General features: G+C 63.1%; 1 protein-coding gene across 3 annotated transcripts in view; it reads right to left on the bottom strand.

Moving 5' to 3' along the window:
* Positions 1-14905: 14905 nt before the first annotated feature.
* Positions 14906-25337, bottom strand: part of CYTH1 (cytohesin 1) — a 74438-nt gene continuing 64006 nt past the window's right edge. For all 3 annotated transcript variants that reach the window (XM_058675286.1, XM_036495946.2, XM_058675287.1), the window contains exons 11-13: positions 23815-23886; positions 23272-23426; positions 14906-14998 (exon numbers count right to left, since the gene is read on the bottom strand). In XM_058675286.1, the coding sequence (XP_058531269.1) occupies positions 14920-14998; positions 23272-23426; positions 23815-23886 (306 nt within the window). In that variant the 3' untranslated portion in view covers positions 14906-14919. The remainder of the gene's footprint in view (positions 14999-23271; positions 23427-23814; positions 23887-25337) is intronic.

Genomic DNA, 25337 nt, shown 5'->3' with positions numbered 1-25337 from the left:
TGTCTGCAAGAACAAGCCGATAGAAAAAAGTTTGTGTTTTTGTTTCATTTATTTACTTATTTTAAAGATTTATTTATTTTAATTGGAAATACAGATAAAGAGAGAGGAGAGACAGAAAGATCTTCCATCTGCTGATTCACTCTCCACGTGACCACAACGGCTGGAGGTCCGCTGATCCGAAGCCAGGAGCCTGGAGCCTCTTCTGGGTCTCCCACGGGGGTGCAGGGTCCCAAGGCTTTGGGCTGTCTTCGATTGCTTTCCCAGGTCACGAGCAGGGAGCTGGATGGGAAGCGGGGCTGCCGGGATTAGAACTGGCGCCCATATGGGATCCCGGTGAGCTTGGAAGGCTGCGTCCATCCACCAGGCAGCAGGTGTGACGCTGCGTGTCTCGTGCAATGCTGCCTGTCACGCGTGACACCATGAGGCGCACGGAGCCAGTGTCACTGTGTGTGGTGTGTGTGTGGGCTGCCCCTCGGTCTGGGCACAAGGCACCTTCATCACCCCAGACCCCCGCTCTCCCTGACCCTCGGCTTCCTGTCTGATCACACTCTCATGAGCAGAAGCCTCTCACAGCCCTCCCAGCCCGGACAGCACCCAACCTCCCCTGGACGGCTCCTGGCCTCCAGGCCCGGCCCTCCCAGCCTGGACAGCACCCAACCTCCTCTGGATGACTCCCGGCCTCCGTGCATGGCCCTCCCACTCCCGGACAACACCAGCCTCTGTGCCTGGACCTCTCACTCCCGGACAGCTCCTGACCTCCAGGCCTGGCCCTCCCAGGCCGGTGAGCACTCCTTAGGGCCGGCTCTCTGCCTCTGGGTCTGCCCTGGCAGTCTGTTGTTACCCCCAAGAGCAGCTGCACCCCAACTGTCAGCTGACAGACATGTATGCTCTTTCTCATGTTGAGTTGTTCTGGATGAAGCTTTTATGAAACTTCTGCCAGGGATCTTGGTGCAAACATGCTTTCCCTGGTCTTGACTGAGCACCCAGGTGTGGGAGGGCCAGACGACGAGGCAGCCTGGCAGGGCTGGGCGTGCAGGTCTCACCTTTGGCACGCTTCAACTTGCACCATGCCAGCAGCGGCCCCAACGTGAGTTCAATTTGCATTTCCCTAATGACTGGCCAGTCGCATTTGCTTTCGCGGCTTCGCCATCTGTGTCTCTCCTTTGGTATTTGGCTATTCTCTCTCTCTCTCTCTCTCTCTCTTTTTTGTACTCATTTGTAAAACTGGGCTATTTGTTTTCTTGTTATAGGTTTTTTTTTTTTTTTTTTTAGATTTAAGGCCTGGCGGAGTAGTCTAGCAGCCAAAGTCCTCATCTTGCACATGCCAGGATCCTGTATGGGCCAGTTCTAATCCTGGCTGTTCCACTTCCCATCCAGCTCCCTGCTTGTGGCCTGGGAAAGCAGTCAAGGACAGCCCAAAGCCATGGATGGGACCCTGCACCCATGTGGGAGACCCAGAGGAGGCACCTGGCTCCTGGCTTCAGATCAGCTCAGCTCCAGCTGTTGTGGTCACTTGGGGAGTGAATCATCAACCAAAGATCTTCCTCTCTGTCTCTCCTCCTCTCTCTTTATCTGACTTTCCAATTAAGATGAATACATCTCAAGAAAAGATCTATTTCATTTATGTGAAAAGCAGGAGGCAAGCTCCCTCCCCAGATGGCCAGCCCAGCTGGGCTGGTCTCCCACATGCGTGGCAGGGACCTACGTGGGCCATCTGTGAAGGGGCTGGCCCGCAGGCAGAGCATGGGACCGCGGTCTGAGATGCCAGCGTGGCCAGTGCGGACTTACCTTCCCCTTGCCACGGTGCTGGCCTCCACGCTTGTTCTGGCTCTGTTCCTCACCCTGGTTTCCCTGCGTTCCCGTAACAGTGTTACAATCCAAGCATCAACAGTGAAACCTGCCGGAACCCGGATTGGGAATGCAGCAAACCTGGCACGGAGTGAAGCTGCCCCAGAGTGTAGGCGACCTCACCTGGTGGGGCCGAGGAGGACTCCATGGCTAAGCCATTCTCACGCTCCCACTCACTGCCCCCAAGGTGACCGCCTCCTAGCAGACAGAGCCCACCTAACTCCTCTCCTGGAGGGGCAAGGCAGTCATTCAGGGAGAGGCCGGAGAAAGAATGGCAGACACATGATCCAGCCGAAGTCTGCTCGGCAGGCTCTCGCCAGCCCGGGGGGCGCCCCGGGGTGATGGGTCAGACCCTAGTTTCCCAAGCTCAGTTCACAGACTGCTTGCAGCTGGAGAAAGGCCAAGATGGGCGCACCCCCTCCCCATGCTGCAAAAGCCAGACCAAGGGTAAGAAACATTGCAACAGTGTGTGAGCTAAGCCTGGGACGCCTGGTTTGGGAGCCCAGCCCCTGGCTTTGGCCTGGGACGCCCGGCTTGGGGGCCCAGCCCCTGGCTTTGGCCTGGGACGCCCGGCTTGGGGGCCCAGCCCCTGGCTTTGGCCTGGGACGCCCGGCTTGGGGGCCCAGCCCCTGGCTTTGGCCTGGGACGCCCGGCTTGGGGGCCCAGCCCCTGGCTTTGGCCTGGGACTCCCGGCTTGGGGGCCCAGCCCCTGGCTTTGGTCTGGGACTCCCAGCCCTGAGCTTCTCCAGCATCTGAGCAAGTCACTGGCTCTCAAAAAGAAAGAAAAAACCAATTCTGGCATTTAACATACATCCTCTTTAAATCAACTGCAGGTACTGTGTATGCGCAAACGCAACGTGACTGTTAGGCCGGTAGCTGTTACCCGCTTGGGGAACGTGGTAGGAATGAAGGTCAGTATAGGAACATCTCCCCCAGGAAGGACTGGGGCTGGACTGAGTCTGCGGATCTGAAGAACCCACTCCATGTCTCAGTGGGGACACCCAACGTGCCTGCGGATTGCCATCTCCTGGGGAGGTGAGAGCCTGGCCACCGCCCCAGCCACCTGCTCAGCTGAGAGGTGTTCGGGGTAGGCAGACAGGCGTGCAGCACCGCAGCTCTTCATGACACAACACTCAGCTTCCGGCTCAGCTTAAGGAGGATTAAAAATTCTTCCCTCCTGGCATGGCCCAGCAGGCTGAACATCTGTCTGCAATGCCAGCAGCTCACATGGGCACCAGTTAAAGTCCCCGCTGCTTCACTTCCTATCCACTCCCTCTTAATAAAACTAGGAACACAGCAGAAGATGTGCATGGGGCCCTTGAGGCAGCTCCTGGCAACTGGCTTCAGATGGGCTCAGCTCTGGCTGTTGTGGCCACTTGGAACGTAAACCAGCAGATGGAAGATCTTTCTCTACCTCTTCTCTCTGTAAATCTGCCTTTCAAATAAAAATAAATCTTAAAAAAAAATGTTACTCCCTTCACAGATGTGGAAAAGAAAGGCCTTGTTCTGGGCCTGGCCTGGGCCAGGTGTTGGCAAACGCAGAGTGCTGGGGAATGTGAGGGCCACGCTCATCTTGGCCTGGCTCAGCCAGCTGCAGGTGACGAGCCGCTGGCCTCTGGCCGCTGGGAGCCTCACTGTCCGCCCTTGTGGGGAAGAAACTCAGAAAGCCCAGCATGGGACATGCCATTAGCATCGTGCCTAGAAAGACAATGACCTTCCTCCACAAAGTCACCTTCCAGACCCCTCCCTCGGGACAAGAGCTCCTTGGTCAGCTCCCACATTGCTTCCCAGATCCGTATGTTGTCCCCATCCAAGCCTCCAGGCTCCTGAAGGTGACCGGGTCAGGCAGGCAGAGCTCGGCCTGTGGAGGTCAGGGTCCTGAGGAGACGGCCCGGATTGGACTGGTCCCTCCACCCGGCTGCCGACAGCCACCTCCCCTTGCTGGCGGCCTGGGCGTGGGGCTCTAGTCTGCCGCGCATCTGTTTGCTGGTCGTGATGTCCTGTGCCTGGGCGACCCCACCCCCTGTGGGCTGGAAGACCTGTCCACCATTTCCACTTGTTAATCTAAGTTGTTCTGGCTGCAGAGTTGGGATGTCTTCCTTTGCTTGCCCCGCTGATGTGCATACATATTCATGATAACTGCTCAGTGGTTGCACATTCATAATATCTGTCCCCTGGTCTCCGTCTCAGGTCAGCGTGAGGTCTGCTCTCACCTTCTTGATCGTGGGTTGCCTTGTTCTGCTTGTCCGTCGGGTTGTGTTTGATCATACGGTGCAGTGCAGGGTCGTCCACTGTAGGCAGTCTGGCTGTGGCGTTCAGCCGACCTGCTTTGAGGTTTCCTCCATTCCCTGGTCTTGCACACAGCCTCCGGGCTGCTCAGGCTAAGCCCTCCTGGGCTCTCCTCCGAGAGCAAAGCATCTTGACCTGGGCAGGGCTGAACGTGAAAGGCTCTGCCTCCTGCAGCAGGTGGGGGCCCCCAGAGTCTCCGCAGGGGGCAGGCAGCCATGCCGACCAGAGCCAGCCCCTCTGCTTTGGGACACGGACTTGCAAAGTCTGACCCCATCTCAGCTCTGCCGGGGCTCCAGGGCCAAAGCCACGGCCACTGAGGTGGTATTCAGTCTGTATCACCTTGCTCCCACGCAGCGCAGCCCTGTGTCGCCCGCTGCCGGAGCCTGAAACTGCCCCTCTTGGACAGGCGGTCGGCGGGAGGCCGGTGCAGTCCCCGGGGGCTGAAGGTGAGGTCACTCCACTCTTGTCCGATTTTAGATGCCAATTAGCCTGGAGTTGAGCGGCCACAGCACAGAGCGCTGGCCCCAGGGGTCAGCTGACTTTTGACTCCACCCTTGGCCTGTCACTGCATTTAGGGGATCGTTTTGACATTAGAGATGCCGCTAGCTCACCTGGGACTCCACCTGCCCACAGGACTGCAAGTTCTTTCCAATCTGCATCCTCTCCACCTGGATGCAGACAGGATTCCTTGACCCCACAGTTACAGCGCCCACGCCACGGATGTGTCTACAGTTCTAGTCAACATTCACGAGACCTCGCCATGAGAGGCACAAGGTCACTTCACTCAGCCTTTGCGTCCCGTGGTAACTGCGCCTCAGAAAGCGAGGACAGCCTGCACCAACTTGGGAGGACCCGGAATCCATGAGGCCGTGAACCTGTGACAGGAAGCCTTTGTGGCCCACGCGCTCAGTGCCGGAGCAGGGCTTGCGGGAGGGACCAAGGAGAGGCTCCTGGGTGGCTGTGGCGGGGAGGTGCCTGCCGTGGTTTCTGCATCCCTCACCGTCTTCCGGTCCGTCCCGGAGGTTCCACTGTGTCAGAGCGTCCTCCCAGTGGCAGAGCCACGACGCGCCCCCCTTGCCGCCCACCACAGCAGCTTTGGAAGGTCTTCCTTTGGGTCACTCTGCGTCCGACTCCCAGTCCGTCCACTTTCCACGCACACAGAAGGGGCCTGCGTGATGTGGTCACCAGCCCAAGCCCAACCCAGGCTGCTCATGAGCAAGTCCTGGGATGGGCTCCAGCAGTGAGATGACAAGCAGATGTCCCGTGGGTCATCCCCATGCCCAGCAGCGCGGGGTTGGGCGTCACTGTGATGGAGGACCCCAGGGACTGGACACAGGCATCGCCGGCCTCTGGCCTTCGATGTGGGCAGCCTCACTGGTAGCATCATGATTTTGTAGTCTGCAGTCCAGAAAGAACTATTCTTAGAGCCTATCAGATTAGTAATTAGAGGAAAAAGTCCATTAAAGACAGGCACTTTGGACCCGGTGAGATAGCCTAGCGGATAAAGTCCTTGCCTTGTATGCACCAGGATCCCATATGGACGCCAGTTCTAATCCCGGCAGCCCTACTTCCCATCCAGCTCCCTGCTTGTGACCTGGGAAAGCAGTTGAAGACGGCCCAACGCCTTGGGACCCTGTACTCGCGTGGGAGACCCAGAAGAGGTTCCTGGTTCCTGGCTTCGGATCGACTCAGCTCCAACCGTTGTGTCCGCTTGTCCTCTCTGTATATCTGACTTTCAAATAAAATAAATCTTTAAAAAAATAGACAGACGCTCTGGACAGCAAGCTGGGTGCTGGACAGGGGTCCTCAGGACCCACAGTGAGGCAAGGCAGGTCACCTGTCGGGGGATGTCGCCTCCTTCAACTCCAATGTTTGGTGCTCTCTATTTTGAGCTGTTGCTATGACAACATAAATGCTGGTATCTAAAAGGAGGATCCACCAGCGCAAGGGAGTGTAGGGGACAGCGCCCAGAAGCTGGGCCCCCCAGGCCTTGGAGACTTCCAGGGGCTGGGTGCCTAGGATGGGGCTTCAGGCCAAGACCGCGGGCCAGGGTGACATGCAAAGCCAGATGGCCATGCTGAGTGCAGGCTGGTCTCTGGCTCCCAGGAGGCCGCCACTAAAGAAAGCAGGGCCTGAGGCTGAGCCCCTTGGCGTGTACCTTCTGTCCCAGCGCTGGGAACCCCTAGTGCCCAGCTGCTGGCAAGGGGCCGTGTTTGCGCAGGCAGGAGTCAAGCCTGCCTTCAGGGGCTCTGTGCAGCGACAGGGAGGGGCAGGCCAAGGCCGGCGATGTGGTCACCCATGGGTGTGAAGGCTGAGTTCTGACCAGCAGGAATAGGTCCCCACAGGGTTCATGGCCCCGGGGAGGGCAGTGAGGTTGCCCCCTATGGCCAGTACAGCTCCAGGAGCTCAGGACAGGAGGCTGGCCCCTCACCAGGCACGCTGCAACTCCGGCATGCTCTGTTTGGCATATGCAAAGACACTCGGGGTCACGCAGCCATTTGAAAAATGTGAAACCTGCTGCCCAGGGGCTACCCACTCACCCAGAAACATCTTTCACAAGCACCTGCTGGAGACTTCAGGAATCAAGTGGTTTCATGAGCTTCCTGCACAGGCAGCCGTTCTAACCCGGCTCTGCCCCGACCCGGCTCTGCCCCGGTCCGGCTCTGCCCTGGTCCGGCTCTGCCCCGGACCTGGCTCTGTCCTGGACCCGGCTCTGTCCTGCACCCGGCTCTGCCCCAGCCTGGCTCTGCTCCGACCCGGCTCTGCCCCAGACCTGGCTCTGTCCCGGACCCGGCTCTGTCCTGGACCCGGCTTTGCCCTGGGCCTGGCTCTGCCCTGGACCCGGTTCTGTCCAAGTCTGGCCATTGCCCCAACCCAGCTCTGCCCTAACTTGGCTGCCCTCACCTTGGGGCTTCAGCGCCCAAGCACAGCTGCCACACACACACACACACACCCCTTGCTAAAGGGAACAGCTTGGAGAGTGAAATCAATAGCCTCGAGGCACGCAGTCTGTCAGCTCTGGCAGCGTGTGCTGAGGAATATCCAAGCAGAAGATCTAAAACCTATCGTGTCAGGCTCCCGCCCCCAACTCCCGTGCCCACCCCCAGAAGGAACAAGAGGGAAGAAAGAAGCTGGCACTGCCCCCTGCGGGCTTGCAGGTACAGCGAGCAGGCAGCTGGCAGGGTTCCAGTACAAATAGCCAGGAAGAGGCCTGAGGCCGGGGAGTGGTTCCAACTCTGCACTGTCCCTGCTCCGTAAAGCACGGAGGACATCCCTGTGGCTGCTGGGGGGGCGCCTCTTCCTGCGCCCCCACCTCTCCAGAACCCCCCGCAGAAGCCCTGGGGCCTTGGCTTGCCAGCACAGGAAGCTGCCTCTGAGTCTGGCCTTCTGGGGGAGGGCAGCACACATGTGACAAGATGAGCTAGATGCAGACCGTGCCTACTGAGTGCCACGGAGACCCATGACCAGTGACCGCCCTCAGCATCCTGAGCAGCACACCAGCTTTAGAACAAGTGGTATAAGAGTGCCCAGCAGGAAGTCAGCGGGAAGTGATGCTAATTCCTCACCCCGTGGGCCAGAGGCGTGGGTGCGTGGCCACTGCTCGGTGGTAGGGTGGGGGTGGAAATGATGGTGCATGCGACAGGTGCCTCTCGGAGCTGCACTATGACTGGAGGAGGACAACCCCCTTCCGTTTGCTTCGGCTGTGCACCAAGCTGATGGGGTGGCAGCGGGATTTGAGGGCGAGGGGCACTGCCAGGCCAAGAGCACATCGAGGTTCAGCAGGACGTTCCTGTCGGGGGTGTCCTCGCCAGAAAGACTGACGGCCAGTCGCAGGTGCAGCGGCTAACGTCACGGGCGTCTCAGCTGGCTTCGTTTATAAGCTCCAGTGGAAAGATTGATGTGCCACAGCTCGCTGTCCAATGGGCGATTTCTAAAACCACAACCACGGTGCCCACACCAGGCAAGGGACCAGAGCTTCTGGGTGTGGCTTCTCCGACACGCAGGCTTGAGACCTGGAGGCATTTCTCGAAAGAATCGCTGGCAGGTGGCAGGATGTGGCTTTAGCAGTCCCACCCTGGACACCCAGTGTGGTCCAAGCAACAGCTGCCGGGAGTGCGGGTCGAGGTACAGGTGCGTGGGGGTGCGTGGGGTCATCTTACTGCCAACTCGGTGACGCTGGGGTGCGAGAACAGCACTACCACCATCTTAGCAGAGCATTCCAGACAGCTAATCCGGTGAATTGGAGCTTCCGTGCAAGTCGCCCGGGAGAGCTTTAGGCATCCTAGTGTGGCGTCCACGACAGTGCACACCCATGCTCATGGCAGCCCCAAGAGGGGGGTGACCCAGTGGACACAGACCCAGCCCTAGGAAGCCCCGAAGTCCCGACATGTGTGACTGGGAGGGTGAACGCCAAGCAAGGCGAATCACACAGTCAGTCACAGGGCACACGATGTCATTCCCGAAAATGTCCAGAACCGGCGACGGCAGTCAGCGAGCAGACCCATGGCGCAGTGGGCAGGGAGTGGGAGAGCGGTGTGGGTGCAGGGAGTCGCTGGGCAGGGACGCCCACGGCAGGGGTGTGGCTCGGGGTGGTCAGAAGGCCTGCGCCTCATGCCTGCGGTGCCAAGGCCCTGTGTTGCAGCTCACCACGACTGGGCTCTTCTCGTGGTATCTTTCTTCACAAGTGTGGCCAATGAGCTGGTCCTGCCAGCAGGAAGGTGCAGTGAGCAGGGAGCCGTGGGATCAATGGGAGGGAGGTGGCCACTGCCCCGCAGGTACTCACGGCCTGCAGGCTCAGTGAGGAGCAGCCCTGCTGGACAGCGGCCAAGACGCCACAGCAGGCCTGGTTAGCGATGGTCCCTGGGCTCACACCCCCGAGTCACGAACAGGTGAGGTTGTCTGCATGGGGGCCTGACACGAGCCAGGGGCTCCTGCTCAGCCCCCCACCACCCTACCAAGACAGGAGTGAGCAGTCCTGCAGGTACTGGGCTGGAGTCAGGGCGGGGTCCTGAGCCCAGACATTCCCAGCCAAGTGGAAAGGTCTTGGGGCAGACGTGGTCGGCCGCTGTCACACAGGCAGTGGCCCTCCCCAAAGGAAGCCCTGGAAGTGACTGCCCTGGTTATGAGCGAGCCACGAGTGTAGCAAGCCACAAGCTCAGAGACTCCAGAGGGCCGGTGACGCTGACCTGGGACAGGTTCCTGACGGTGTGCCCCTGCAACCCTCAGTTCCCCACTTGCCAAAACCCACGCCCCAGTCCCGCCTCCTGGGCTGTTGGGTGACCCTGACCAGGCTGTGCAAGGACCAATCTGGTATTCGGCGGGCTGTGTATGACTGGGGGACGAGCCGGCCCATGCGGGCGCCCAGCAGACAACTCACGTGGCCAAACACAAGAAGGGCCTGGCAGGGGACAGGGGAGGGAGGGCAGGCAGTCAGCCCCAGGAAGATCTTCCAAGCAGAAGGCAGGCGTCAGCATGAGGGAGACCCAGGCTGCAAGGAAGAGGGGAGATGGGAAGGGAGGCAGAGGTTGAGTCCCAGCAGGGCAGCAGGGGTCAGTTGGGCTCTGGGTGTCGGGACGCAGCTAGTCCATGAGCTGGGAAGCCTGCCTGGGCCAGGCACACGCAGTGTTGGCCCCACACCCAGGGGCCTCGCTGGGTCCTGCTGAGGCGCTGCTGGCTGAGGACAGCCCTATAACACAGACCTGGAGAAGTGCAGAGGCTGCAGGAAGGCAAGCTGGCCGCGTGATTTTCCCACAGTTGGTGAGCGGCTGGGCACAGGTCGCTAGGAAGACGCCGTGCAGGTGTGGAGGAGTGGAGTCAAATGGCAGGCGAGTCGGCCATGACTGTGCAGACACTGCACTCTGGGGCCAGGCCTGGACTAGGTGCACACTGGGCACCCATCTGGAGCAGGGTACTGGCATGCACTTCCTGGGAGTGGTGGCCCAGCACAGGAGGGTTGGAGGTCAGGGGTGAGGAACGGAGATCCTGGCACGGAGCCCAGCAAAGCTGCGTGTATTAACGCCTGGCTCCTGACTACATGTTTCTTAATTACCTTGGTCCAGGAAACAGGAAGCAGAATTTTGAGTGAGGACGAGAGCCAGGCAAATGGATTTCATGCACCTGAATATGTACAAAGACCTGAGCCGAGAGATGAGTAAATTTCATGAAATGTCACGCCGTGGGACGTAGACGGACTGGACCTACGGGGAGGAACTTGATCCCACCGGTTCGCTCGTGTCTAGGCCTGTTTGCCATTGTGGCACAGAACACATATTCCTGTATTGAATTTAACCTCCTAGGAAAAAATGGCCGGGTGTGGGCAGATATACCACTTGATGGGCAGAGGATCCTGCAGCTGTCATGGCCACCAGAGTGGATAGTCGACAGAACCACAGCTCCCAGGCAAGGCTGCTGTGACAGGCACCCCTCCTGCTCTGCACGGGCACCCCTCCTGCTCTGCACGGGCACCCCGCCCGCTCCGGCACGGGCACCCCTCCTGCTCTACATGGGCACCCCGCCCGTTCCGGCACGGCGCCCCTCCTGCTCTGCACGGGCACCCCGCCCGCTCCGGCACAGGCGCCCCTCCTGCTCTGCACGGACACCCCGCCCGCTCCGGCACGGGCGCCCCTCCTGCTCTTCATCTCTAGTACATAGAAAAATGGGATTAAGATTTTTATTTAGTGCAAAAACGAAACCTGAGAAAGCATGCATAGCCTTTTGTAACATTCACCTTTTTTGAAGATTTTTTTTTTTTTATTGAAAAGTCAGATTTACAGAGAAAAGGAGAGAGAGAAAAAGATCCTCTATTCCCTGGTTCACTCTCCAAGTGGCCGCAATGGCCAGCGCTGAGCCAATCTGAAGCCGGGAGCTTTCCCTATCACACTGGGCCCTGTAACATCCATTTCAATCAACCTGAAAAAGATTCCTTGGGCCTGGCGCGGTGGTCTAGCGTCTAAAGTCCTCGCCTTGAACGCTCGGGGATCCCATATGGGCACCGGTTCTAATCCCGGCAGCCCTGCTTCCCATTCAGCTCCCTGCTTGTGGCCTGGGAAAGCAGTGGAGGATGGCCCAAGGCCTTGGGACCCTGCACCCACATGGGAGACAAGGAAGAGCTCCTGGCTTCTGGCTTCTGATCAGAGCAGCACCGGCCATTGCGGCCACTTGGGCAGTGAATTAGTGGATGGAAGCTCTTCCTCTTTCTCTCCTCCTCTCCGTATATCTGACTTTGTAATAAAAATAAAATAAACCTATTGAAAAAGAGAGATTCCTCTATGGGCCCAGAGCAATGGCTCTATGGCTGAATCCAAGTGGACGCTGGTTTGTGTCCAGCTGCTCCACTGCCCATCCAGCTCCCTGCTTGTGGCCTGGGAAAGCAGTGAAGGATGGCCCAAAGCCTTGGGACCCTGCACCTGTGTGGGAGACCTGGAGGAAGTTCCTGGCTCCTGGCTTTGGACTGGCGCAGCGCTGGCTATTGAGGCCATTTAGGGAGTGAATATGCGTAAGATCTTTGTCTCTCCTTCTCTCCAAACTTAAAAGTACTTGTGTACATGCACATGAACACAGGTGTACATGTGCGTCATGTGTGTAATGCTCATAGTTACACATACCTCTGGGTGTACACACAGTGCATGCACCACTGGTGCAGGTGTCTCAGTGTACCCACAGGCACACCTATGCGTGCAAGCCAGGCCTATGTGCATGGAGCTCGTGTTTGCATGGGGATTTGTCTGTGTGTGCTACCATCTGGATCTTGGTGTACATCTGAGAACAGACGGGTTTGTGTGCTAGTAACAGGATGTGAGCGCACACGAGGACGTGTGCTGGTATAACAGGGTGTGAGCACACACCAGGACGTGTGCTGGTGTAACAGGGTGTGAGCGCACACCAGAACGTGTGCTGGTATAAGCGGGTGTGTGCACACCAGGACATGTGCTGGTATAACCGGGTGTGAGTGCACACCAGGACGTGTGCTTGTGTAAGGGTGTGAGCACACACCGGGACATGTGCTGGTATAACCGGGTGAGTGCACACCAGGACGTGTGCTGGTATAACTGGGTGTGAGCGCACACCAGGACATGTGCTGGTATAACCGGGTGAGTGCACACCAGGACGTGTGCTTGTGTAACAGGGTGTGAGTGCACAACAGGACGTGTGCTGGTATAACCGGGTATGAGTGCACACCAGGAAGCCCCTAAGCCCTTCTGGATAGAGAAGCCGTTATCGTAGCAGGAGTCACCAGGACAGACCACCGTCCTGGGCACTGGGGGAGCAGGTGCAGCCAAGATCACACATGGCACTTGGGGGGCCTGGTGACCACCCAGGTGGAGGGAGGGGAGCCTGAGGGACTCGGGAAGTGCCTGGGTAGAAAGGGGCAGAAGGCCCGGGGCTGCTAGTATGAGGCAGGCACCGGGCAGCATCTGGTCTACCCTCCCTCCAAATTCTTCCTGCCTTTACCCGTCACCTGCCCCAGGGCAACTGCAACGCTTTCAGGCACTTGTCACGGCAGAGCCTTGCTGTGGTTACAGGATACAAAAGCCAGGTGGTTGTTTACAAGACAGTAATTTACCGGCTCACCAAGCTGCTTTCCGGGTGCCAGGACCTGGCAAGGACCCTCCGGCTGCATCCTCACATGGCAGAGGGAACCATGAGCAGCAGAGGCGTCCATGTGCATTTACCCAGGCACCTCCTCACTCCTGCCGCAGGGGTGGCCGAACTCCGGCCGGAGTCTGGAGGGGGCAGATGGGGTCAGGGACAGCGGGGGAAGTCCTCCGGGGCACACACTCTTAATCTCCATGAAACCTGCTTACCTACTGGCTACCCGAAAAACTCACCTAATCCAAGGTTGCAGACACTGACACTGTCTTCTTCTGGAAGTTTTGTTTGGGCTTTTAGCATCAAGGCTTCAATGTGGTCAGAGTTCCCACGCACAGCACGAGGCAGCAGGGTCCAGGAGGCAACTGAGAGGATTCCCGGCAGAGGCCCAGCCGCCCTGTCCTCTCTGCTGCATCCCCAGGCGTCTGTGGCCATGAAGAAACTGACAATAGTGCTAATAAAACAGTTACATGTGGGTGGCCATTTCTTCAAACTGAACATTTCTTCTTAAAAAAACAAAAGTCAAAAACCAGAACAAACACCTTTGCCGCTGTGCCCGGGGGACGAGAACCCCTCCTCGCCCCCAGCCCCGGGGCAAGCCCGAGTGGTGGCCCACCTGGAGACGCCCTCCCCCAGTGAGAGAACACACACACACTCACACACACTCTCACAGACACACACGCACAGCACACACACAGCACACACACACACACACACAGCACAGGTGGTGTGGGCAGACCCAGAGTTTATTTGCTGCACTTCCTTGGCGCTAATTTACAAGGCGAAAAACAAACAGGAACAATTGGAATAATTATAATTTCTTAAAAACCCTGTCAAACAGCTTTCAGTCATTTCTTTATATTTTGACAAACTTTTTTTTAAACAAATACAAAATAATCTAAAAGGCGAAAAACTATACATAGACTATTTACAGCTCTGATAAACAGACTAATACTGCTCCAGGAGCCTGTCCAGCGCACTGGGCTCTGGGGCAGGCTGCAAGCCGCCGAACGGAACCCAACCCCCACCAGCTCCAGCGTCAGTGGCCTGAGGCCCACCAGGTAGACCAGATGTGCAGAGGGGGCTGCCCTAATGTGCTCCGCACCCCTCCAGCCTCATCTGCAACAGCTATTTTAAGAGATGCCTGGAGGCCTTGGAGGAGCCTGGGTGCTCGGCCTCTCGCTGGCCATGCTCCTCCACCTGCCTCAAGGCAGCGCTCGGCACCGCCCAGGTTGCAGGATGCATGGAGGGGCATGCCGTGCCAGCCGGCCAGCCACCTGCTTCACCTGGGCAGCAGGCTGGCCTTGGCTACAGGCAGGCGCTGCCCTGGAGAGTCCCTGAGAGAAGGCAGGAGGCTGCTGTGCAGCGCCAGGCCGGGCAGGAGCAGTGGGCATGCGGGGCGACCTTCTCACTTTCATGGGCTGCTTGCCCTCTGCTGGGCCCGCCGCAAAGTCCATCTGAAGTGGTCCAGTCAGGGCCAGTGCTGAGGCAGAAAAAGCTACGCGCCACTCCTTCCTCTAGAACGAGGACTGGAGTGTGGGGGCCTCTGCTGGGACCACCCTCCTCAGTTTTGGTTACTAGGTATTGAGCTCAGCGAAGCACCCATCTCCTTTACAGCCCAGGGAAACCTCACTTGCAGGCCTTGGGCTCGCTCCCCTCCGCAGTGCCCACAGGCACTTGGCATGGCGCCTGACAGGCTTCCCAGGCCGCCCTCCCGCCCTCCCGCCCTCCAGCCCTCTGGTGCCCTCACCCAAGGAGCTGGCAGCGTTCAACTCTGGGCAGCTCATCCAGCACAGGGGAGCGGTGTGGCCCTCCCTGGGCCCAGAAGATGCCTGCGTGACCACCCTGGGAGCTGGGAGGTGCCCCCAGATGGGCTGGCGCACCCCTCAGCAGCACTCAGTGTGTTTGAGAAAAATAATAGATTCATATCGTCCGTGGCTTGTCCTCCTTCCCTCTTGCTCATCGTGTGGCAGCTCATGGAGACGTGTTTATAGTGCGGGGACAAAGGCTCCGTTCTGCCGTCAGACCTGCTGGGCAGAGCCGCTGACAGGGGTCAGTCCCTGCTTCCCCAGGGACAACTGCCTGCCCTTCTTCCCGTGAACCGATAGCAAAGCCGAAGCGAGTCCCTCCTGAGGCAGCCGCCGCCGGTCACAGGGCCCGTCCCGCAGCCTGGGGGAGAGGCCAGGCCGCCGCTCAGTGCCGTTTTGTGGAGGAGACCTTCTTCTTCCGCGCCGCGAGCATCTCATAGAAAGGGTCCCTGCTGATGGCTGCTCTGGAGCAGGAGGGAGAGGCGACAGAGGGGCAGTCAGGGGCAAGGCTGGGCCAGCACCTGTCACACCTGACACCCCGCCAAGGCCATGGCCACATTGTCAATCCTCACCGTGCCCACAATGCCCCCAGGAGTAACACTCTGAAAGACCCACAGCGAGTTCTGGCCCGCACATGCAGTGGGTGCCAACCCATGAACCCCAGGAGGGGCCGGGCGCAACCTGGGTCATCTAGGCCCGTGTGTGCATGGGAGCTGGCCGGGGGCATCGATGGTGCTGGGTGAAGCCCCTGGGCCACCCAGCGGCACATCCATGGGGGCTTCAGGGTGTGGGCTTTCAGGAGACCTGGGGGTTCATGTCCAGGTGAGGAATGACCTCAGAGGGAATCGCATCGACAAAGCTACTGCTCTGGAAGCTCTGAGCCTCCTCAGGGGCTGAGATGAAGCAGTAGAGGGCACACCCAGATATCCATGAGGATACGGCCGTCCCCTGGGGACACCGCAGCAGAGCATCGGGCAGACTGCCCTGGGAAGGGGGTGTGGGGGAGGGGACTGCTGAGGGAGTATGTCACAGGTGAGGAATGACTGCTGACGGACTTCCACTGCAAGGCCAGCAAGGGGGCTGGGACCGAGTGGTCTGGAAGGCTAGGACGGGGGCTATGGACTGGTGCAGGCCTAAGCCAGAGGAAGTACAGGCTGGTTGGGCTGGCTAGTGCTGGGACTGGGGGAACACCTGTCAAGTTGGACTGCAGAACCATCTAGAGAGTGAAAACTCCAGAGCTGGGAGTGAGCCCCGTAGGGACACTATAGGCACCTCTCTGACAGGCTCCAACTTCCACTGGTGAGCATGAGAATCAGAGCTGGGGGCAGGCATGGCTGGACAGAGAGTGGTACCTGCCAGCATGGTGTGGGCTGGATCATGAGGTCAGTTGGGCTGAACTAAGCTCCAACACTCACTGATGTGTACAAGAGCTGGATGGAATGTGAGACAGACTGGACAAGCCTGGCGCACATACCGGCATGCACTCCTGTGCATGGTTGGGGCGGGCCTAGTAGGAGTTACTGGGGGTCACTCTGACTGGGCTGTATTTCCTGCTGATGTATGTGAGGGCTAAGTGGGTTGGACTGCGTCACAGCATCCACTGGTTGTGTAAGAAATGGGGCTGGAGACAACAAAACCCAGCAACTGCCTTTTTTCTCCTATTCTTCTTCTTTTTAAAAATAATCCAGCAATTGCAATTCCCAGTGTGCGTACAGGCAGATGCGCATGATGGACTGAGCCGGATGCCATGCTACCAGGCACACTAACAACAGTCAGATCTGGGATCACTTCAGACAAGATTTCTTTGGGGATCCCCCCAGCTGAACTGCTGGACTCAGACCTCCAACCATGGGGAGAATTGCAGGATCTGTGGATGGACCGTGGAGTGCATGTGTCAGAGCTGGGCCTCCTCAGTGGCTCAGAGCAGTGGGCGGCATGCCCACATGGAGGATACGGCAGTCCACTGGGGCCTGAAGAGGACACCTGCTTCCGAGGAAGGAGAGCCGAACAAACTGCTCAACCACCCCAGCCAAACGTTGGCAGCAAATACCTGGGCGAATGGAGACTCTAGGGGGACTGCGTCAGCAGCTGGACCTTGGAAGGAATTCCTCATCCTTGGATTGGCAAGATCGACAGCATTTCAGAACTATTGAACCCTCAGAGCATGCGCCACGTCGGGACCCTGGGATGACGGTGGGTGGCCGTTCCCCATCTCCGGGTAATGAGGAGGTTGGGAGGCTGGGTGCGGCTTCCCCCTTCTGTCCCCCGTTCCCCAAGACATACGAAGAAGCGAAAGAGAACTTGGAAATGATGGTCTCACCCACTTTCCCCCAATCCTCGACACTTCCTGCCCTGTCAACTATGCAATCATCATTAAAAGTAAAAATAAATACATTTTTAAAAAAGGAAAACGAAGGCCCGGCGGCGTGGCCTAGCGGCTAAAGTCCTCACCTTGAAAGCCCCGGGATCCCACATGGGCGCCGGTTCTAATCCCGGCAGCTCCACTTCCCATCCAGCTCCCTGCTTGTGGCCTGGGAAAGCAGTCGAGCACGGTTGTAAACAAACGTGCCTGGCTGTGAGTTCACTTGGCCTCTTGCACGGCTCAACCCCCTCTCATGAGCTCTGAGGGAAGTGTGCCAGGCTGGGTTACACACCTGGCAGTATGCTGATTTTTAACTCCTGCCTCCTCTCCGCCCCATCCTGGTCTCTCTGGGTCCTGGGAGTTGGGAAGGGGGATACACAATGTCTACAGCCCCTGTTGCACTCGCTGTGGGGCAGGGCAGGCTGCCAAGGCAGGTGCAAGGAGGCCCGCCCTGGGGCCCCTGGGAGCTGCCAAAAGCTCCTGCCATGCCAGGGTGTCTCTGTCTCCAGGAGCAAACTTGCTCGTCTGGCCTGGGGGTGGGGCAGCCAACAACTAGGAGTCAAGCCTTGGATGCATGAGGGACTGTGGGAAGGCCCACCTCCTGGGCCCTCGCCTTCCCAACAGCACAGGGCAAATCAGAGAGGCTTTGCCCTAGCCCTCCACACTGAACCTCCCTGGCCTTAGTGTCCCTGTCTACAGAGTCCTGGCCTCGCACACGCCGGGATCCTATATGGGCGCCAGTTCATATTCCGGCTGCTTCGCTTCCCATCCAGCTCCCTGCTTGTGGCCTGGGAAAGCAGTCGAGCACGGCCCAAAGCCTTGGGACCCTGCACCTGCGTGGGAGACCTGGAAGAGGCTCCTGGCTTCAGCTTGGATCAGCTCTGGCCGTTGCAGCTACTTGGGGAGTGAACCGGCGGATGTCTCTCTGTCTCTCCTTCTCTCTGTATATCTGTCTTTAGAATAAAACTAAATAATAAATTACTTTTTAAAAATGCTACCATGTCCACAAGCCCACAGGTCTCCTGACATCACCAGGAGCACCTGAGCAAACGACTCCCCAGGGAGCCACCCTGGGAGCAGGCCCTCCGGGGGCCATGGAGCCATCCCCAGACCCAGCCGCCCTGGGAGCGGGCCCTCCGGGGGCCATGCAGCCGTCCCCAGACCCAGCCGCCCTGGGAGCAGGCCCTCCGGGGGCTGTGGAGCCATCCCCAGACCCAGCCGCCCTGGGAGCAGGCCCTCCGGGGACCATGCAGCCGTCCCCAGACCCAGCCACCCTGGGAGCGGGCCCTCCGGGGGCCATGGAGCCGACCCAGACCCAGCCGCCCTGGGAGCAGGCCCTCCGGGGGCCATGGAGCCGACCCAGACCCAGCCGCCCTGGGAGCAGGCCCTCCGGGGGCCATGCAGCCGTCCCCAGACCCAGCCGCCCTGGGAGCGGGCCCTCCGGGGGCCATGCAGCCGTCCCCAGACCCAGCCGCCCTGGGAGCGGGCCCTCCGGGGACCGTGCAGCCGTCCCCAGACCCAGCCGCCCTGGGAGCGGGCCCTCCGGGGACCGTGCAGCCGTCCCCAGACCCAGCCGCCCTGGGAGCGGGCCCTCCGGGGACCGTGCAGCCGTCCCCAGACCCAGCCGCCCTGGGAGCGGGCCCTCCGGGGACCGTGCAGCCGTCCCCAGACCCAGCCGCCCTGGGAGCGGGCCCTCCGGGGACCGTGCAGCCGTCCCCAGACCCAGCCGCCCTGGGAGCGGGCCCTCCGGGGACCGTGCAGCCGTCCCCAGACCCAGCCGCCCTGGGAGCGGGCCCTCCGGGGACCGTGCAGCCGCCCCCAGACCCAGCCGCCCTGGGAGCGGGCCCTCCGGGGACCGTGCAGCCGTCCCCAGACCCAGCCGCCCTGGGAGCGGGCCCTCCGGGGACCGTGCAGCCGTCCCCAGACCCAGCCGCCCTGGGAGCGGGCCCTCCGGGGGCCATGCAGCCGTCCCCAGACCCAGCCGCCCTGGGAGCAGGCCGTCTGGGGGCCGTGGAGCCGTCCCCAGACCCAGCCGCCCTGGGAGCGGGCCCTCCGGGGACCGTGCAGCCGCCCCCAGACCCAGCCGCCCTGGGAGCGGGCCCTCCGGGGACCATGCAGCCGTCCCCAGACCCAGCCGCCCTGGGAGCAGGCCGTCTGGGGGCCGTGGAGCCGTCCCCAGACCCAGCCGCCCTGGGAGCGGGCCCTCCGGGGACCGTGCAGCCGTCCCCAGACCCAGCCGCCCTGGGAGCGGGCCCTCCGGGGACCGTGGAGCCGCCCCCAGACCCAGCCGCCCTGGGAGCGGGCCCTCCGGGGACCGTGCAGCCGCCCCCAGACCCAGCCGCCCTGGGAGCGGGCCCTCCGGGGACCATGCAGCCGTCCCCAGACCCAGCCGCCCTGGGAGCGGGCCCTCCGGGGGCCATGGAGCCGTCCCCAGACCCAGCCACCCTGGGAGCGGGCCCTCCGGGGACCATGCAGCCGTCCCCAGACCCAGCCGCCCTGGGAGCGGGCCCTCCGGGGACCATGCAGCCGTCCCCAGACCCAGCCACCCTGGGAGCGGGCCCTCCGGGGACCATGCAGCCGTCCCCAGACCCAGCCGCCCTGGGAGCAGGCCGTCTGGGGGCCGTGGAGCCGTCCCCAGACCCAGCCGCCCTGGGAGCGGGCCCTCCGGGGACCGTGCAGCCGCCCCCAGACCCAGCCGCCCTGGGAGCGGGCCCTCCGGGGACCATGCAGCCGTCCCCAGACCCAGCCGCCCTGGGAGCAGGCCGTCCGGGGGCCGTGGAGCCGTCCCCAGACCCAGCCGCCCTGGGAGCGGGCCCTCCGGGGACCGTGGAGCCGTCCCCAGACCCAGCCGCCCTGGGAGCGGGCCCTCCGGGGACCGTGCAGCCGCCCCCAGACCCAGCCGCCCTGGGAGCGGGCCCTCCGGGGACCGTGCAGCCGCCCCCAGACCCAGCCGCCCTGGGAGCGGGCCCTCCGGGGGCCATGGAGCCGTCCCCAGACCCAGCCGCCCTGGGAGCGGGCCCTCCGGGGACCATGCAGCCGTCCCCAGACCCAGCCGCCCTGGGAGCGGGCCCTCCGGGGACCATGCAGCCGTCCCCAGACCCAGCCGCCCTGGGAGCAGGCCCTCCGGGGACCATGCAGCCGTCCCCAGACCCAGCCGCCCTGGGAGCGGGCCCTCCGGGGACCATGGAGCCGTCCCCAGACCCAGCCGCCCTGGGAGCGGGCCCTCCGGGGACCATGGAGCCGCCCCCAGACCCAGCCGCCCTGGGAGCGGGCCCTCCGGGGACCGTGCAGCCGTCCCCAGACCCAGCCGCCCTGGGAGCGGGCCCTCCGGGGACCGTGCAGCCGTCCCCAGACCCAGCCGCCCTGGGAGCGGGCCCTCCGGGGACCATGCAGCCGTCCCCAGACCCAGCCACCCTGGGAGCGGGCCCTCCGGGGGCCATGGAGCCGACCCAGACCCAGCCGCCCTGGGAGCAGGCCCTCCGGGGGCCATGGAGCCGACCCAGACCCAGCCGCCCTGGGAGCAGGCCCTCCGGGGGCCATGCAGCCGTCCCCAGACCCAGCCGCCCTGGGAGCGGGCCCTCCGGGGCCATGCAGCCGTCCCCAGACCCAGCCGCCCTGGGAGCGGGCCCTCCGGGGACCGTGCAGCCGTCCCCAGACCCAGCCGCCCTGGGAGCGGGCCCTCCGGGGACCGTGCAGCCGTCCCCAGACCCAGCCGCCCTGGGAGCGGGCCCTCCGGGGACCGTGCAGCCGTCCCCAGACCCAGCCGCCCTGGGAGCGGGCCCTCCGGGGACCGTGCAGCCGTCCCCAGACCCAGCCGCCCTGGGAGCGGGCCCTCCGGGGACCGTGCAGCCGTCCCCAGACCCAGCCGCCCTGGGAGCGGGCCCTCCGGGGACCGTGCAGCCGTCCCCAGACCCAGCCGCCCTGGGAGCGGGCCCTCCGGGGACCGTGCAGCCGCCCCCAGACCCAGCCGCCCTGGGAGCGGGCCCTCCGGGGACCATGCAGCCGTCCCCAGACCCAGCCGCCCTGGGAGCGGGCCCTCCGGGGACCGTGCAGCCGTCCCCAGACCCAGCCGCCCTGGGAGCGGGCCCTCCGGGGGCCATGCAGCCGTCCCCAGACCCAGCCGCCCTGGGAGCAGGCCGTCTGGGGGCCGTGGAGCCGTCCCCAGACCCAGCCGCCCTGGGAGCGGGCCCTCCGGGGACCGTGCAGCCGCCCCCAGACCCAGCCGCCCTGGGAGCGGGCCCTCCGGGGACCATGCAGCCGTCCCCAGACCCAGCCGCCCTGGGAGCAGGCCGTCTGGGGGCCGTGGAGCCGTCCCCAGACCCAGCCGCCCTGGGAGCGGGCCCTCCGGGGACCGTGCAGCCGTCCCCAGACCCAGCCGCCCTGGGAGCGGGCCCTCCGGGGACCGTGCAGCCGTCCCCAGACCCAGCCGCCCTGGGAGCGGGCCCTCCGGGGACCGTGCAGCCGCCCCCAGACCCAGCCGCCCTGGGAGCGGGCCCTCCGGGGACCGTGCAGCCGCCCCCAGACCCAGCCGCCCTGGGAGCGGGCCCTCCGGGGACCATGCAGCCGTCCCCAGACCCAGCCGCCCTGGGAGCGGGCCCTCCGGGGGCCATGGAGCCGTCCCCAGACCCAGCCACCCTGGGAGCGGGCCCTCCGGGGACCATGCAGCCGTCCCCAGACCCAGCCGCCCTGGGAGCGGGCCCTCCGGGGACCATGCAGCCGTCCCCAGACCCAGCCACCCTGGGAGCGGGCCCTCCGGGGACCATGCAGCCGTCCCCAGACCCAGCCGCCCTGGGAGCAGGCCGTCTGGGGGCCGTGGAGCCGTCCCCAGACCCAGCCGCCCTGGGAGCGGGCCCTCCGGGGACCGTGCAGCCGCCCCCAGACCCAGCCGCCCTGGGAGCGGGCCCTCCGGGGACCATGCAGCCGTCCCCAGACCCAGCCGCCCTGGGAGCAGGCCGTCCGGGGGCCGTGGAGCCGTCCCCAGACCCAGCCGCCCTGGGAGCGGGCCCTCCGGGGACCGTGCAGCCGTCCCCAGACCCAGCCGCCCTGGGAGCGGGCCCTCCGGGGACCGTGCAGCCGCCCCCAGACCCAGCCGCCCTGGGAGCGGGCCCTCCGGGGACCGTGCAGCCGCCCCCAGACCCAGCCGCCCTGGGAGCGGGCCCTCCGGGGACCATGCAGCCGTCCCCAGACCCAGCCGCCCTGGGAGCGGGCCCTCCGGGGGCCATGGAGCCGTCCCCAGACCCAGCCACCCTGGGAGCGGGCCCTCCGGGGACCATGCAGCCGTCCCCAGACCCAGCCGCCCTGGGAGCAGGCCCTCCGGGGACCATGCAGCCGTCCCCAGACCCAGCCACCCTGGGAGCGGGCCCTCCGGGGACCATGCAGCCGTCCCCAGACCCAGCCGCCCTGGGAGCAGGCCGTCTGGGGGCCGTGGAGCCGTCCCCAGACCCAGCCGCCCTGGGAGCGGGCCCTCCGGGGACCATGCAGCCGTCCCCAGACCCAGCCGCCCTGGGAGCGGGCCCTCCGGGGACCATGCAGCCGTCCCCAGACCCAGCCGCCCTGGGAGCGGGCCCTCCGGGGACCATGGAGCCGCCCCCAGACCCAGCCGCCCTGGGAGCGGGCCCTCCGGGGACCATGCAGCCGTCCCAGACCCAGCCGCCCTGGGAGCGGGCCCTCCGGGGACCGTGCAGCCGTCCCCAGACCCAGCCGCCCTGGGAGCGGGCCCTCCGGGGACCATGGAGCCGTCCCCAGACCCAGCCGCCCTGGGAGCGGGCCCTCCGGGGACCATGGAGCCGTCCCCAGACCCAGCCGCCCTGGGAGCGGGCCCTCCGGGGACCGTGCAGCCGCCCCCAGACCCAGCCGCCCTGGGAGCGGGCCCTCCGGGGACCGTGCAGCCGTCCCCAGACCCAGCCGCCCTGGGAGCGGGCCCTCCGGGGACCGTGCAGCCGTCCCCAGACCCAGCCGCCCTGGGAGCGGGCCCTCCGGGGACCATGGAGCCGTCCCCAGACCCAGCCGCCCTGGGAGCGGGCCCTCCGGGGACCATGGAGCCGTCCCCAGACCCAGCCGCCCTGGGAGCGGGCCCTCCGGGGACCGTGCAGCCGTCCCCAGACCCAGCCGCCCTGGGAGCGGGCCCTCCGGGGACCATGGAGCCGTCCCCAGACCCAGCCGCCCTGGGAGCGGGCCCTCCGGGGACCATGGAGCCGTCCCCAGACCCAGCCGCCCTGGGAGCGGGCCCTCCGGGGACCGTGCAGCCGCCCCCAGACCCAGCCGCCCTGGGAGCGGGCCCTCCGGGGACCGTGCAGCCGCCCCCAGACCCAGCCGCCCTGGGAGCGGGCCCTCCGGGGACCGTGCAGCCGCCCCCAGACCCAGCCGCTCACTTACTTAATGCACTTGATCCACTCTTCCTTCTCCTCCGGCGTCGGCGCGGAGATCCGGTAGACAGTATGGTTGCCTTCCACCACGCGGCCGTCGGCCTCCGTCTTACAGGCCTTGATGACCTGGTCCTTGTTGTCAGGGATATAAAGCTCAAAACAATTCTGAGGATGAGAAGGACAAAGCAACCTCAGAGCTGCTGACCGGAGGACTCCTGCGGCTGCCCTTCCCACAGCGGGGGGCGCTCCAAGGGGAGCAGCAGCAGGGGCTGACCCCTGTCACACAGAGCAACGGGGAGCTCCTCACACGCACCTGTTGCTATCCCCGGATGGACAACGTCTACCTCTCACAGTGCGACAGGAAGGGGTGCCACAGAGGGCCAAAGGCCTCCCCTTTAGATAGCCAAAGTAGTCAAGAAAGAGAGGCGGAATTGAAGGCACTGCAGAACTTGCCAGTTTGTGTGTGTCTTTTCTACAAAAACCCTTGAAATCTCACAGAACTCCACACACCCCCAGACGGCTTGTTGGGGTCTTCCACCTCGCCGATACTCACTGGTTTCTTGGAATCCTCCACCTCACGGATACTCAGGTTCTCCAGGGGAATGATGCCACGCGGCTCCTTATCCTGTAGGGTAGAAGCAGAGGAGCCAGCTCACCCCAGTGCACTCTGGTGCTCCAGCTGCTCCCACAGAGCCAGTTCCAGGCAGCCTGAGGGTCTAAACAGGCCTGTGGCTCTGTCGGTACAGCACACAGCAGATGCCCACGAGAATAGCCGGCGATGACTGAGGTGGCCTCAGGTGGGACTGCCTGAGCCACTTCTCCCACCCGCCCTCGACAGCACACCCCTACTGTCCCCAGCCAGACTGGGCCAAAGGGTCGCCATCCCCTTGACAATCCCACCTGGACCCAGAAAGGTGCCCGACGCACAACCACACATTTTCCCTCACCCCCAGGGCCCCCCAGGGCCCCCCTGGGGCTCCTGCCATAAGCAAAGGGACCCCCCCTCAGGCATCATCAGAGTAAGGCCCGGAGCCAAGTCAGCCTCACAGAGCAGGGGGCGCCCCCTGGCCCCTGCCCTCCGAGCCTGGCAGCACCCCTCTGCTTTTCAGACTGTGCCACATGTGCTTTCTTCACTTTTTCTTTGCCAAAGAACAGCTTCCTCACCACCCAAATGCACCACAGGGTGGGCATCCCGTTCCCTGCAGGGCCTCCGGAGCAGCTGACAGTGCCACGCTGTAGCCCAGCCTTCCCCACACGGGGAGCTGTTTCCTCTCTCTGTCCACCCTGGTGGAGCACCTCCTCCACCAGCACCCTCAGGAAGGTTGGGTGGGCGGCAGCCCCTCAGGGAGGTGGCCGCCTGACAGTGTTTCCGTGTGGGTCTTGTGGCTGGCTGGGGTGTAGCTGCAGAACAGCGACCCCACCTGCCTGCGACACTGGGCCTGTCTCACTTGGCACCTCTGGTTCAGGGTACCCCAGGGGTACACTTGGTGCGGCTCTATTTTTGGCAGGTCACAGAGAAAGCATCTCAGCGAGGACTGCCTGCCCTGCGTACTCAGCCCTGTCTTGAACTGGCTGGTCGCTCTGTAGCGGTTCCACTTGCCACAATCCTTCCTGTATCGGTCTCCGGCTTGCTGCCTTTGTAAGCTTCAGGGCGATTTTCTTTGTTCTGGGTTCTGTTCCCGTTCCACAGCTGCACCCTGCCAGCTCTGAGTTCACCTCACAGCGCTGGGGGGCATCCTCCCTCCCCCAGGGGCTCCTGGTCGCTCATCTGCTCCAGGCTCAGTGGCCTGCCTTGGGTCCCGAGAGAAAAAACAGACTGGGCTCTGTGAGCTTGTGCCCTGCCAGCCCCCCAGCAGACAGCTTCCTCGTGCTTCGTCCTATGCCCCCGTGGCTGTCCCAGGCCTGCCAGCCGTGTCCTGAGAGCCGAGGGGCTGCACTTTCCTCTCTCCATTCCCCTCCACCACCTGCACTCAGCCATGTCCTGCCAGGTGTGGCGCTCCCAGCGTCAGTGCCTCAGCCCGGCCCGGGAGGAGCCAAGGAGCCACAGCTCTTGGCTTGGGGGCTGAGAGAGTGCGC

Source organism: Ochotona princeps, chromosome 17 (genome assembly GCF_030435755.1).
Source record: "Ochotona princeps isolate mOchPri1 chromosome 17, mOchPri1.hap1, whole genome shotgun sequence".
Lineage (NCBI taxonomy): Eukaryota > Metazoa > Chordata > Mammalia > Lagomorpha > Ochotonidae > Ochotona > Ochotona princeps.
This window is presented reverse-complemented; position numbering and strand designations above follow the sequence as displayed.